Genomic DNA, 14,371 nt, shown 5'->3' on the forward strand with positions numbered 1-14,371 from the left:
TCTTGACTGAATTGTTTCCAACGTTTCTAAAATACACATATTCTTGCATTTCGTGTGGGCAAACTTTTTCGTAAGATTTAGTGCATATAATCAACAAGAATAGAATCTTAAAAAAAGAGAGGATATATCTAACCCAAAAAAAAAGAAAAAAATAGAGGATATATGCATGCCATATATAATTATAATTGAATAATTGCTTTGCGTTAGAATAACGCTTAAGTTGCATGATAAATATTCCATATTTATAAATTTTCCATATGAATCTAAAGTTACAATAAAGTAAGTTTTCTAAATTAACTTTTATCTATATATCACCCTACTGTATTCTTCATATATATGATTATTAAAGTTGTTGTGATACATAAATATCAACATGGGAATCAATCTTCAAGGTTTTAATCGTCTCGACAAAGGCCATTTTCCAAACTATCATGCACAATTGGGAAGTTATGGTGCTATTGATGTGACAAAAATAGAGCATGAGGCGATAAATGGTCATACGGGTGAAGTATTTGATATATCGAAGTGGAACGCTTCCTACACTGTAGAAAATTCAAAATGTATACTCGATCTCAGACGAGTTTCAAACAAAGATGGCAAAGTCAATAGTGTTTCGTTCCAAATCAGCGATGAAATGTATTCGGATGGAAATATTTGGTTTGCAATAGGTAAAGAGACAAGTTTTCTTGGCTCTTCCACACCTCCCCTCTTATTAAATGGAGGGTTCAAAAATTGTAGGCAAAAGAATAACAAGACTACTAATAATTTAGGTTATGTTATGGAAACTTGTGCTTATCTTTATGGGAATGGAAGCAAGAGAGGTCTTCTTGTGTTAGAAGAGATGAGAAAGAGTGGAGATGACGAAAAGCCCCATAGGGTAACTGTGGCACACTATTATTCGGATAATAGTCGAAATCTTTTTAGTCAAAATAAAATAGATATTGGCCTTTCTGTGATCGTTAGGATTCGACTATCAAGTGAAGTTGGTTTGGATATTACCGTGCAAGGCCCGGTTCAACACCCTTCTAGAGCATTACATTTGACGTTTCTTGAAGTAATGAAAACTGGGATTTGGAAGCCCACAAAATGCCCTCATTGTGCTAGTATGGATGTTGGTGATGATAGCGATATGCAATCAGAGACTGAAGATTGTTACGATTTTCTATCACCACGAGTTTATGATCTTAGTCAAAATATGAAAAGTATTATCTCCAATAGTGGTGCGGTTAGAGATAACTGTTAGGATGATCACTTGTATTGTTGTAGAGTTCAATTGTTATGTGTAATTGTGTTTTAGTTGATAGCTTGGGCCTCAAGCAAGGCTGGCCTGCAGCTTGGCCTGCAGCAGCTTGCCTGCGCGCGCGCGTGCTGAGCCTGATTATGGGCTTGCCTTGCCTAAGCCAAAAGCTGTTTTGTGTGTCTGGGACTTTGCCTATATATATGCTTGTATTGTTGTTAGTAATGAATGAGAAGTACCATTTACTTCAACAATTGGTATCATACCTTCTGAACCGATCCAAACCTTCTCTTTGTGCAATAACCGTAGTTAGTTACACAAAGACCAAAAATAACAAAATTCAGTTAGTCAGTTACAACAAATTCTTCCATTCTTCTTCTCAAGAAAGCTTCGGTTCTAGCTTCCATGGCTGATTCAAGCAACTATATGCAACCTTCTATACCAAGATTCGATGGCTTCTATGATCATTGGGCCATGCTTATGGAAAATTTGTTACGTTCTAAAGAATATTGGGATTTGATCGAGAATGGTGTGATTGTAGCACCTGCAAATGCAACGCAGGAGCAATTGAAATCCTCTGAAGAAAGTAGATTGAAAGATCTGAAGGCAAAGAATTATCTGTTTCAAGCAATCGATCGCACGATTCTTGAAACCATTCTTTCTAGAGATACAGCTAAGGACATTTGGGATTCTATGCGATTGAAGTATCAAGGATCATCAAAAGTGAAGAGAGCTCAGCTGCAAGCCCTGAGAAAGGAGTATGAATCTCTGAATATGAAGATCGGTGAGTCAATTGATGACTATTTCTCACGCACCCTAACCATTGTTAACAAGATGAAGATGCACGGTGAAACCATGACTCAAGGTACAGTAGTTGAGAAAATCTTGCGTTCTTTAACTTCAAGATTCAACTATGTAGCTTGTTCAATTGAGGAATCAAACGATGTCACTACTTGGACTGTGGATCAATTGCAAAGCAGTCTACTTGTTCATGAACATAGAATGAAAGGCCAAAGAGATGAAGAGCAAGTCTTGAAGGTGAGTAACAATGGTGGTAGAGGGAGAGGGCGTGGAGGAAGAGATGGTGGTAGAGGGAGAGGACGTGGCAGAGGTAGATTCAACAAAGAAAATGTTGAATGCTACAAATGTCACAAGTTAGGCCATTTTCAGTCTGAATGTCCAAGCTGGGATGAAGATAATGCAAACTATGCAGAGTTTGAATTTGATGAGGCTGGAGAAATCTTGCTTATGGCTCAAGGTACTAAAGACTTGGCAAGCAACAATGAAAGTAAGTATGAAATTTGGTTTCTAGATTCAGGATGTAGCAATCATATGGTAGGAAATAAGGATTGGCTGTTTGACTATGATGATAGTTTTAAAGATTCAGTAAAATTAGGAGATGATTCCAAAATGGCTGTAGTTGGAAAAGGGAATTTGAAGTTATACATTGCAGGGTATGTTCAAATTCTTACAAATGTGTACTATCTCCCTGGCTTGAAGAACAATTTGTTGAGCATAGGTCAACTGCAGCAGAAAAATCTCACAATAGTGTTCAAGAATGACACTTGCAAGGTGTACCATGAAGAGAAGGGATTGATTATGTTCACTCACATGTCAATGAATAGAATGTACATAATCAAAGCACCAGTGTTGATTCCAAATTGTTACAAAGCTACCCAATCCAATGATGCTCAGCTTTGGCATCAAAGATATGGACACTTGAGTTTCAAAGGAATCAACATCTTGGCCCAGAAGAAAATGGTACAAGGCCTACCATATGTGAAGGAACCAGATCAAAAGTGTGACAGCTGCATGAAGGGAAAGCAACAGAGAGAATCCATGCCAAAGAAAACACTATGGAGAGCTAGTGAGAAATTGCAGCTGGTACACTCTGATATCTGTGGTCCTATCAATCCTGAATCCAATGGCAAGAAAAGATACTTCATCACCTTTATTGATGATCTAAGCAGAAAGACATGGATTTACTTCTTGAGTGAAAAGTCTGAAGCATTCATTGCCTTTCAGAAGTTCAAGGCTATGGTGGAGAATGAGACTAAACTCAAGATACAATGCTTGAGAACTGACAGAGGTGGTGAGTATACATCTACTACATTTAATGAATATTGTGATGTTCAAGGGATCAGAAGACAACTTACAGCTGCCTATACACCTCAACAGAATGGTGTTTCTGAGAGGAAGAATAGGACTATTATGAATATGGTAAGAAGCATGTTGTCAGAAAAGAATGTACCAAAGAAATTTTGGCCTGAAGCAGTCAACTGGTCAGTCCACATACTCAATAGATGCCCTACTTTTGCAGTAAAAGATGTTACACCAGAAGAGGCTTGGAGTGGAATCAAACCCTCAGTAAGTCACTTTAAAGTTTTTGGTTCCATTGCCTATGTTCATGTACCAGATAATCTGAGGAAAAAGCTTGATGACAAAAGCATTGTCTGCATTCACTTAGGCATAAGTGATGAATCCAAAGCCTATAAACTGTATGATCCTTTGAAAAGAAAGATAATTGTGAGTAAAGATGTAAGATTTGATGAGACAAAACAATGGAATTGGGAAAGTAAGATAGTTGAAGCAATTAAGGGAAGAGAAGTAATCCCTGATACAGATGCTTGTTCAACAAGCAAACACAGTGAAGAAGGGAATGAAGGTTATGATGATCACAATGAACTCTTGAATGGGCATAATAATGATCAAGGAGAACACAATGATGTGAGTGATCAAATTGTTCCAGATTCAGAGAGTAGTGATGAAGAAGATAACCCTCCCTTGGATAAAAGAGTTTCAAAAAGACCAGGATACCTTGATGATTTTGTTACAGATGATGCTGAGATGCACAATCTTGCTATTTTCACTCCTAGCACTGATCCCAGTTCTTATGAAGAGGCCTGCAAGCATGATATTTGGAGAAAAGCAATGGATGCTGAAATTTCAGCTATTGAAAGCAATGATACTTGGGAATTGACTGCATTACCAGCTGGTGTAAAAAAGATTGGAGTGAAATGGATATACAAGACCAAGTACAATGAACAAGGCAAGATTGAAAAATATAAAGCAAGGTTGGTTGCAAAAGGCTATTCTCAGCAGCAAGGCATTGACTACAATGAAGTGTTTGCACCTGTTGCAAGGTGGGACACTATCAGAACTATTCTTGCCATAGCTGCTTTGAAAAACTGGTATGTGTTTCAGCTTGATGTGAAGAGTGCTTTTCTGCATGGAGAACTCAATGAGGAAGTATATGTAGATCAGCCTCTAGGGTATCAAAAAGAAAATAGACAACTGGTGTACAGACTGAAGAAGTCTTTGTATGGATTGAAACAAGCACCTAGAGCTTGGTACAGCAAGATAGAAGCTTACTTTAATCATGAAGGATTTGAAAAATGTCCTCATGAGCATACCCTATTTGTCAAGAGTGAAACAGATGGAAGAATTATAGTAGTGAGCTTGTATGTGATAAGTGCCAAAAATCGGTGATTTTACATATATAATTTAGGCACTTATTGGCTTGTTTTGTAAGTTATTTCAATGAAAAACTTCAACTATTACTAAATATTAGTCTTTACTAATAACTTAGTATTTTTACTATTTTGTAGTAAATATGTTGATATATTAGATATAATAGATGCCTATAAATTATTTATTAGATACGTGTCTTTTATTAATAGGTGTTTAAAGAGAAAAAGAAAGAAAGCAGGAAACGTGGCATTAAAGAAACAAAAGAAGCAGAGACGGTGCATAAGTGGAAGTCAAGTGGCAAAATCAATTTCTTAAGGTTGAAGGATACAATCATACAAGGCCTATAAGAGGCATGCAAGAGTTCATTCATTCTTACACTCTCACACAGACGAGAGAACAGAGAGTTAAAAACAGAGGAAAAAGGAAGAGAGTGAGCATAGAACGACGGAGGAAACGAGTTGGATGCACACCAACTGTTCGAGAAATCAACCGGTGTTGTTATTTCATCTCTTTTCTTCTCATTTGTGTAAAGCTATCATGATAATGAGTAGTTAAAGACACTTTTGTTGGGATTAGGTGTAAATTACTCTATTAGTATGTGTTTCTATTGATCATGGTTTTATATATGGTTTTAGTTGTCTCTCAATATTGATGTTATCTTTGTTTTCGTTGTTTTAATCTTTGATTTGAATTGTTATAGACATATACCTTTTGAATCTAAGAACTAGGATAATATCTATTGAACTCTAAATTCTAGACATAGATTTAAGTTTAATATTCACTCAGAGTATCGAATCTCAATGCTATTGTATTGATTGACGATCTGAGACATCGGAGGTTAATAGATACAATAGATATCTCGGCGTTATCTGGACACGGAAACGTTCGACGTGATAATATTGATAGATGACTAGAACCTGTGTAACTGATTAGGGGAATATGTATGAATGAGTGATTGAAAGCTAATCCCAGCAATTTAATCTCTTTGTCAAATTAATCATCTTTACTACTTTCATGTTTTCGCAACTTTCGTAATCAACCATCTTTGAAATCCTTTACTTGAAATTATATTAATTGTTGAACGGCATCGATATCGCATCAGTCCCTGTGGAGACGATAAAAACATACTTACTTTTGTACTTTCAACAAAATGGCGCCGTTGCCGGGGACTGGCGTTTAGATATTGGAGTACCGCAACAATTTATATTCTTTTAAGTATTTGTACATATTTGTTTATATTGTATATAATCTGTGTTTTTTTTTTATCCTAACCCCTCTTTGCTAGACAAAGTAGTTCTTGTTAGCTATTTCTATTTCAGATTCTCCAAAGTGACATAAACCATGACTGACCATGGTTATAACAACAACAAAGGTGGTGGTGTAATGCCTTGTCACAACAACCCAAGACGGCTAGCCCACATTGTCGGACCTCTGAAAAATACCAGACAAATAGAGATAAAACCTGGACTCCTTCAAATCTTATATACTAACCCTTTTGCAGGTTTAGACCATGAGGATCCATACAATCATCTTGTCAAGTTTTATGAGATCGCTGATACGCTCGGAGTAACTGAAGCGGAAGAAGAAAATGTGTTCATGAGAATGTTTCCTCATTCACTGACCGGGAAAGCAAAAGATTGGTACTTGGACCAACCGGCTCAGATTATGACCGATTGGAACGCACTTGAGGAAACATTTCTGAACAGGTTCTATCCACATAGTAAGTTCATGGAAGCCAAGATCGCTATTGTTGTATTTTCCCAAGGGTCCAATGAAACACTTTGCGAAGCATGGGAGCGGTACAAGTCTATGTTGAGAAGATGCCATAACCATGATTTCAATGATCTTACTCAAATTCATATGTTCCGCAACGGACTTCAACATCAATCAAAACTTTTCTTAGATGTAGCTGCTGGTAGTTCCTTAATGTCAAAAGGTGCTGAAGACGCAATAGCTATTATTGAAAAAATGGCACTTAGCGATCGTCAAGGTGAATACAACATGAATCCATCACAAAGGAAGCCAGGAATCCTTGAACTTGATACATCGGATGCTATGTTGGCTCAGAACAAGCTTCTTACAAACACTGTGGAAGAACTTTCAAAGCAGATGTCTAAACTGATCACCTTGCAGGAAGGATCAAGTAAAGCCAAGCAAGTTGCATATTGTGAGCCGTGTACGGGAGACCATCCAACAGGTCATTGTCCTCCATCAAATGAGGAAGTGAACTTTATGGGAAATCAGCAGAGACATGGACAGTACCAGAACAACACTGGTTATCAGAGATGGAATAATTCAAATTATGACCAGGGGTGGAGGCAAGGTGCTGGACCGTCTAACATGCAACATCAGTATGAGAACTACAACCAGTATCCTCCTCAACAAAACCAACATTACCATAGTTGCAATGATGCCGCGATGAGAAATGTGGAGAATCAACTTGGTCAGATGGCTAATATGCAAGGAGGAACATTTACTGCCAACACTGAAACTAACCTGAAGGAACGCTGCAAATCCATTTCAACTAGGAGCGATAAATTGATTGGTGACAATTTAGAAACCGAGACAGATGATGTTGTTGAGTTGAAAGAAAAACCAGAGGGGGAGAAAGAAGAAAGTGAGAAGGAAATAGAAGAAAAGAATAAAGAGGAAGAATTAGTTGAAAATGAAAATGAAAAAAAAGCAAATGTTGATAATGGAGAGGAACAAGGAAATGAAGAGGTGTTTGAACACAATGTGGAGAAATTATTTAGTGAGGAAGGAACTTGTATGAATAGTCCTTATAAAATAAAGCTTCCTGACCCACCTGCTCCTACCAAGAAAATAGTCATTGAGGAGAAAGTCATTGAAGAAAATGAAAAATTAGAGAAAGTTGTTGTTGAGGTGAAAGATCAGGATGAGGGAGAAGAAAAAGAGAAATTAGTTGAAAAAGAAGAAGAAAATAACCAAGAGAGGGTTAAAGTTAACAAGGCCGAAATTGATGAAGTCGTAGAATCCTTTCGTGCCTTGTTCAATCAAAATCAGCTCGGGAGGACATGGACTCCACATCATCTCTACTTCAAATTCATGGAGTTCCTTCCGAACAAATTGAAGACTATGGATGATGTTCTTTCCGTTTCGTTTTGGCCACCCTAACATATCAGGCGTCGAGCTACCGACGTTAACCAAGCGCTTATTGGGAGGCAACCCAATCTTCTATCTTTACTATTTAATTTTTGCAGTTTATATGTTTTAGTACACTTAAGCATGTTGTTTTGAAAAGGTTTCTAATGAGCCAAAATTGGACCATTTTATCTGATGTGAAAATTCTGCATTTTATCTGATGTTGATTGTTGGTTAGAACCTTATGAGTATAAAGCTGATTATTGAAGAACATATGCACTGTTTGTTGGTGGTTCAAGCTTGTGAAGGAGTGAATGAGCCGTGTCTTTTATCATAGGCTGACTTTTCATGCTTGGTGTCTGACCTTAGCTATGGTGTGTTGGTTTACTAGACTATCATTTTGCATTCTGTGTCTGGTATGCTGGTGTCTCATATTTGCAAAGGAGTGGTATAGCCTTTGATTAAGGGAGTGGTTTGTCTTTGGATAGATCTGATTGTGATGTAAGATGGACAGCTTACAAAAAATAAAATAATTTAGCACTGTCATAACCCTTTTATATGTGACACTGGTGTGTTTTCATTGTTGCTTCTTTGAACATAATGTTTGCAATTTCTAAAGACATGAACTGTTAAAGGTTAACTTAGTAATCATCCCTTCGTGTCTTTCTATTTCTCTATGGTCATCAATGATTAAGTTAGTCACTTATTTATAATTCTGGAACCATTTAAAATTGAGTAGTACAGGTCATAACTTTTTGAATAACTTGAAATTATATTTACTTTCTTAATACTGTTAGAGACACTTAGTATTGTGAATGCTATTCTTTGAACATGCTACTTTGTGGTTCAAGAACATTTGTTTCAGATATGGCACCTAGCAGAAAAACTCAAGATGCTGCAAATAGCATGGCCTGTGGAAAGGCCATTTTACCAGGAGAAGGTGAGACAACCTGATGCTAGTAGCAAGGAAGTGAGACAAAGAAGTGAAGAAGAGCCAGACAACTGACAAAAGAAAGATTGACTGAAAAGCTCTCCAAAACTCTGTGAACTTTATTTTAAATAGCTTTCGGTTAAATTCATGCTTTATTTTGAACATCTTAATTTATGTTTCTCTTGTGGTCTGAACAACATGTTGATGGTTGATTGAAAAAATGGTTCACATTTTTGAATTTTTGAATACCATGTGCATATGATTTGAAAAGTCTACGTTTGATTAGTTTTCAATGACACAATGAAAATTCAATTCTAGTAAATGCTTCATTCAAGATTGAATTTTGTAGTTGTCTCTGAATGTTAGCATGAAAATGAAATGTTTGCCTTATTAAAGTTTGATTTCACTTGTTCTTTGAAAACATGTTGATTGATTAAGAATCATTTTAGACCTAGCTGGTGAGTTGTGTGCACCTCCATGTTTTACATATATTGAGTGTTGACAATTGCATATAACTCTGTTGGTTTTGCATGAATCTTGCTATTACTTGATGTGTATGAAGTCATGGAAAGGATCAAGGCCATGTTTCTTTTGAGTGATAACTACTTGGCCAAATTTAACCCACCTTGTGAGATAGTGATTTTTTGATAACCCCTTTGAGCTGAAAAATTGAAAATTTTTGTTTTTTTTTTTTTTAAATTATAACCCTTAGCCAATAAAAGAAAAACCAGTTTCTTGTCCTATTGTCTTAGGATTGGAGAGCATCTATGTATATATAGGGTTTTATTCAAGTTGGGGAGAAGGAGGTTGAATCAAAATAAGAAAAATCAATTGAAAAAAGTAGTAAAATGTAGTGATTGAAATTGAAAAGAAAAAGAAAAAGATTGAAATTCAGTTGACACTTAGTCACAAATCAAAGAAAATGTGTTTGAAAAGAAAATAAAGGAATAAGAAAGTGTCAAAAACAAGAATCACCAGAAGTGGTATATGTGGAAAAAAAAAAAAGAGTGATGAAGTGTAAATCTTATACATGGTTGATAGATGCTCTCTTATCTGTAAGGCCTTTTGAATCCAAAGAAAAACAATGATTTTTTTTGTAAGCCAGGCCCCATTACAAGCTTAATAAAGACCTTAGTGATCCATGACCGATTGCATATTCTGTGATATTGCTGAGATGTATTTCAAAATTGATTTGTTGTGTATGCATTGTCTAGACTGAGAGAAACACCGCCTGTTTGAGTGAAATAGTGAGATTATGATTCTGATTAATTAACCGTTTCTTTGAACTTGTTTTGAAATCACACTTTGAATAAGCAATTGTTTCATCTTCATGCTTTGATTCATTGATAATTGTGAGATTTGATTTTGAATTTGCATTTCATGAATTATGCAAACTTGACAGTTAAAATTGGAATTGATCACAAACTTTGAAATGAGATTATGCACTTTGTGGTATTTAAGCATGTTTGAAATTTTTTATAGGACTTTTGTTTGAGGACAAACAAAGTTTTAAGTTGGGGAGAGTTGATAAGTGCCAAAAATCGGTGATTTTACATATATAATTTAGGCACTTATTGGCTTGTTTTGTAAGTTATTTCAATGAAAAACTTCAACTATTACTAAATATTAGTCTTTACTAATAACTTAGTATTTTTACTATTTTGTAGTAAATATGTTGATATATTAGATATAATAGATGCCTATAAATTATTTATTAGATACGTGTCTTTTATTAATAGGTGTTTAAAGAGAAAAAGAAAGAAAGCAGGAAACGTGGCATTAAAGAAACAAAAGAAGCAGAGACGGTGCATAAGTGGAAGTCAAGTGGCAAAATCAATTTCTTAAGGTTGAAGGATACAATCATACAAGGCCTATAAGAGGCATGCAAGAGTTCATTCATTCTTACACTCTCACACAGACGAGAGAACAGAGAGTTAAAAACAGAGGAAAAAGGAAGAGAGTGAGCATAGAACGACGGAGGAAACGAGTTGGATGCACACCAACTGTTCGAGAAATCAACCGGTGTTGTTATTTCATCTCTTTTCTTCTCATTTGTGTAAAGCTATCATGATAATGAGTAGTTAAAGACACTTTTGTTGGGATTAGGTGTAAATTACTCTATTAGTATGTGTTTCTATTGATCATGGTTTTATATATGGTTTTAGTTGTCTCTCAATATTGATGTTATCTTTGTTTTCGTTGTTTTAATCTTTGATTTGAATTGTTATAGACATATACCTTTTGAATCTAAGAACTAGGATAATATCTATTGAACTCTAAATTCTAGACATAGATTTAAGTTTAATATTCACTCAGAGTATCGAATCTCAATGCTATTGTATTGATTGACGATCTGAGACATCGGAGGTTAATAGATACAATAGATATCTCGGCGTTATCTGGACACGGAAACGTTCGACGAGCGATACGTGATAATATTGATAGATGACTAGAACCTGTGTAACTGATTAGGGGAATATGTATGAATGAGTGATTGAAAGCTAATCCCAGCAATTTAATCTCTTTGTCAAATTAATCATCTTTACTACTTTCATGTTTTCGCAACTTTCGTAATCAACCATCTTTGAAATCCTTTACTTGAAATTATATTAATTGTTGAACGGCATCGATATCGCATCAGTCCCTGTGGAGACGATAAAAACATACTTACTTTTGTACTTTCAACAGTATGTTGATGACTTGATCTTCACAGGCAATGATGAGAAATTGTTTGCTGAGTTCAAAAGTTCCATGGAAAGAAATTTTGCAATGACAGATTTAGGAAAGATGAGGTACTTCCTTGGTGTGGAAATAAAGCAAGATGGTAATGGAATATTTTTGTATCAACAAAAATATGCAGTTGAAATCTTGCAGAGATTTGGGATGAGTGATTGTAATAGTGTGAACAATCCAATTGTGCCTGGTAGCAAGCTTCAGAAAGATGAGACAGGACAAGCCAGTAATGCAACTTTATACAAGCAAATGGTAGGGTGCTTGATGTACTTACTTGCAACCAGACCTGATCTAGCTTTCTCTGTATGTTTAGTGGCAAGATACATGGAAAGACCAACTGAAATTCATATGGCTGCTGTGAAAAGAATACTCAGATACTTGAAGGGAACAACTAGCTATGGCTTGTGGTATGAAAGAGGTAAAGGAGATGAGCTGGTTGGGTGGTCTGATTCTGATTATGCTGGTGACATTGATGACAGAAGGAGCACATCTGGCTATGTGTTTATGATTGGCACTAAGGTTGTGTCATGGTCTTCCAAGAAGCAACCAATTGTGACATTATCTACAACTGAAGCTGAATTTATAGCTGCAGCTGGTAGTGCATGTCAAGGAGTTTGGTTATCTAGAATTCTGACTGCTATTGATGCAAGGAAAGGGAACTGCATTACCATTTACTGTGACAATAGCTCATCAATCAAGCTATCTAAAAACCCTGTGATGCATGGAAGAAGTAAGCATATAGATGTGAGATTCCATTTCTTAAGAGACTTAACTAAGGAAGGTATAATTCAGCTGGTTCACTGCTCATCCTTTGAGCAAGTAGCAGACATAATGACCAAACCATTGAGTTTTGACAGCTTCAGCAGAAATCGAGATAAGCTGGGCTTATGCACTTTGGAGTTGATAAATTGATTGGAAATGATGTTCAATTTAGGGGAGCAATTGTTAGGATGATCACTTGTATTGTTGTAGAGTTCAATTGTTATGTGTAATTGTGTTTTAGTTGATAGCTTGGGCCTCAAGCAAGGCTGGCCTGCAGCTTGGCCTGCAGCAGCTTGCCTGCGCGCGCGCGTGCTGAGCCTGATTATGGGCTTGCCTTGCCTAAGCCAAAAGCTGTTTTGTGTGTCTGGGACTTTGCCTATATATAGGCTTGTATTGTTGTTAGTAATGAATGAGAAGTACCATTTACTTCAACAGTAACTATAATGGCAATTTGTATGTGAACAAGATTTACCTTTCCTTTTAACTTGATAAATAATGTTGCATCTTGGATCTAGGATAACTAGTAGCATAGGCCTTGTCTTGTAACCTAAATTCGTCTTGTATTCTACAAATGTGTATGATTGAAGTTAGAAAGAGAGAACGGAAAGAGAGAACGGAAACAATTTATAAAATGTTCTAAAGGTAACATCAACTTGAAGATTTAGAAAACTGATTTTGAGGAATCGAGTCCAAGATTGTTGAGCTCCAAATTCTGTCATTATCCATATAACAAAATGAGTTCCTTTGAGATTGTGAGAAAAACAAAGACAGTCCATCAACACAGTAATAATTGGTTCAACATACGGCACTTCATCAACACCGCGAGGGAAGGACAATTGCATATATGTCTCGGTACCAAGATCACGTGAGATAATCACTAATTGGTCAACATTAATAACATACCAACAGTCATACCAACCATTACGGTCACTCAAGTTACACCAAGACACTGTTTGGTAATTCTAATAAGTTAGCTTATAGCTTATTGAACTAGTTTATAAGTTTGTTTGAAAAAAATGTGAAGTGTTTGGTAACGAGCTTCTCTAACTAGCTTATAGCGTTTTTTGAAATGCTATTTCAAGTAGCGTATGAACTTATAGCTTATAGCTTTTTCATTTTATTCCATATTTACCCTCATTAATTTTATTTATTTATTTTTTATAAATTATAATAACTACCCACTAACACTTACAAAAAAAAAACTACCCACTAACCATGTATTTTTATGTCATTTTGTACTTACAACGGTTAAATTTGCCAAACACTTTAATTTTATTCTACTAGCTTTTCAGCTATAAGCTACCAGCCATCAGCTATCAGTTATAAGTTAGCTTTTCAGCTATAAGCTAGCTTATCAGCTATCAACTAGCTTATAGCTTATTTTTACCAAACAGAGCCCAAGTTAAAGGAATCTGTTGTTCTGTTGTTGTTATTGTTTCTATTGCTGTTGTAGTTTCGGTTGTTGTTAGCAACGTCGTCCCCCTTAGTCGTCAATGCCGTCAACTTATCCGACAGAGCTTTGACCATTGTAGCTAAATCGTCAAAGTCTGCCCTCGTCACCGGTTGATCTCCCATGGGTGATCAATTCACGAAAGAACAGGTGAAACCTGCTCTGATGCCAACTGACGCAGTACGGAAGCGTGAAGGAATAGCAAGCGCTAATCCTATAATAAAACACAGGTTCGCAAGCGACAAACCTGTCAGATAAGGCTCTGGAATCAACCAGATTTCCGGAATCCACCAGAAAGAGTAACTAATCTAGAATCCACTAGATTTCTGTAATCCACCAGAAGGAGTAATTTGAAATCCACCAAACTTAAGAGAAATCTCTGTATTTTTATTGAATCAAAAGGTTGCCTTCAAGGCTACAATAATTTATCTTAAATAGAAGTGAAAAATAAAATTAACAAATCTCCTAAAAATTGTAAAAATAAAAACAACAAACCTAGCTAAATAAAAATTACAAATCTACCTAAAATATAAAAATAACTAACCTATGTGAAATATAAAAATAAGAAATCAACCTAAAATATAATCAAACTAAATCTAACTAAAATAATAATATACAGAAGAAATCCTCCTACATCAGTTCCAATACTCTTTGGAATGAAGCACGTTCTCCATTAACATTGCCC

General features: G+C 35.9%; 1 protein-coding gene across 1 annotated transcript; it reads left to right on the forward strand.

Annotated features, from left to right (window-relative positions):
- Nucleotides 1–6,049: 6,049 nt before the first annotated feature.
- Nucleotides 6,050–7,843, forward strand: LOC123884330. The gene has a single exon (XM_045933412.1). The coding sequence runs from the start codon at nucleotides 6,050–6,052 to the stop codon at nucleotides 7,841–7,843; it is 1,794 nt and encodes a 597-aa protein (XP_045789368.1).
- Nucleotides 7,844–14,371: the final 6,528 nt, after the last annotated feature.

This window comes from Trifolium pratense, linkage group LG5 (genome assembly GCF_020283565.1).
Source record: "Trifolium pratense cultivar HEN17-A07 linkage group LG5, ARS_RC_1.1, whole genome shotgun sequence".
NCBI lineage: Eukaryota > Viridiplantae > Streptophyta > Magnoliopsida > Fabales > Fabaceae > Trifolium > Trifolium pratense.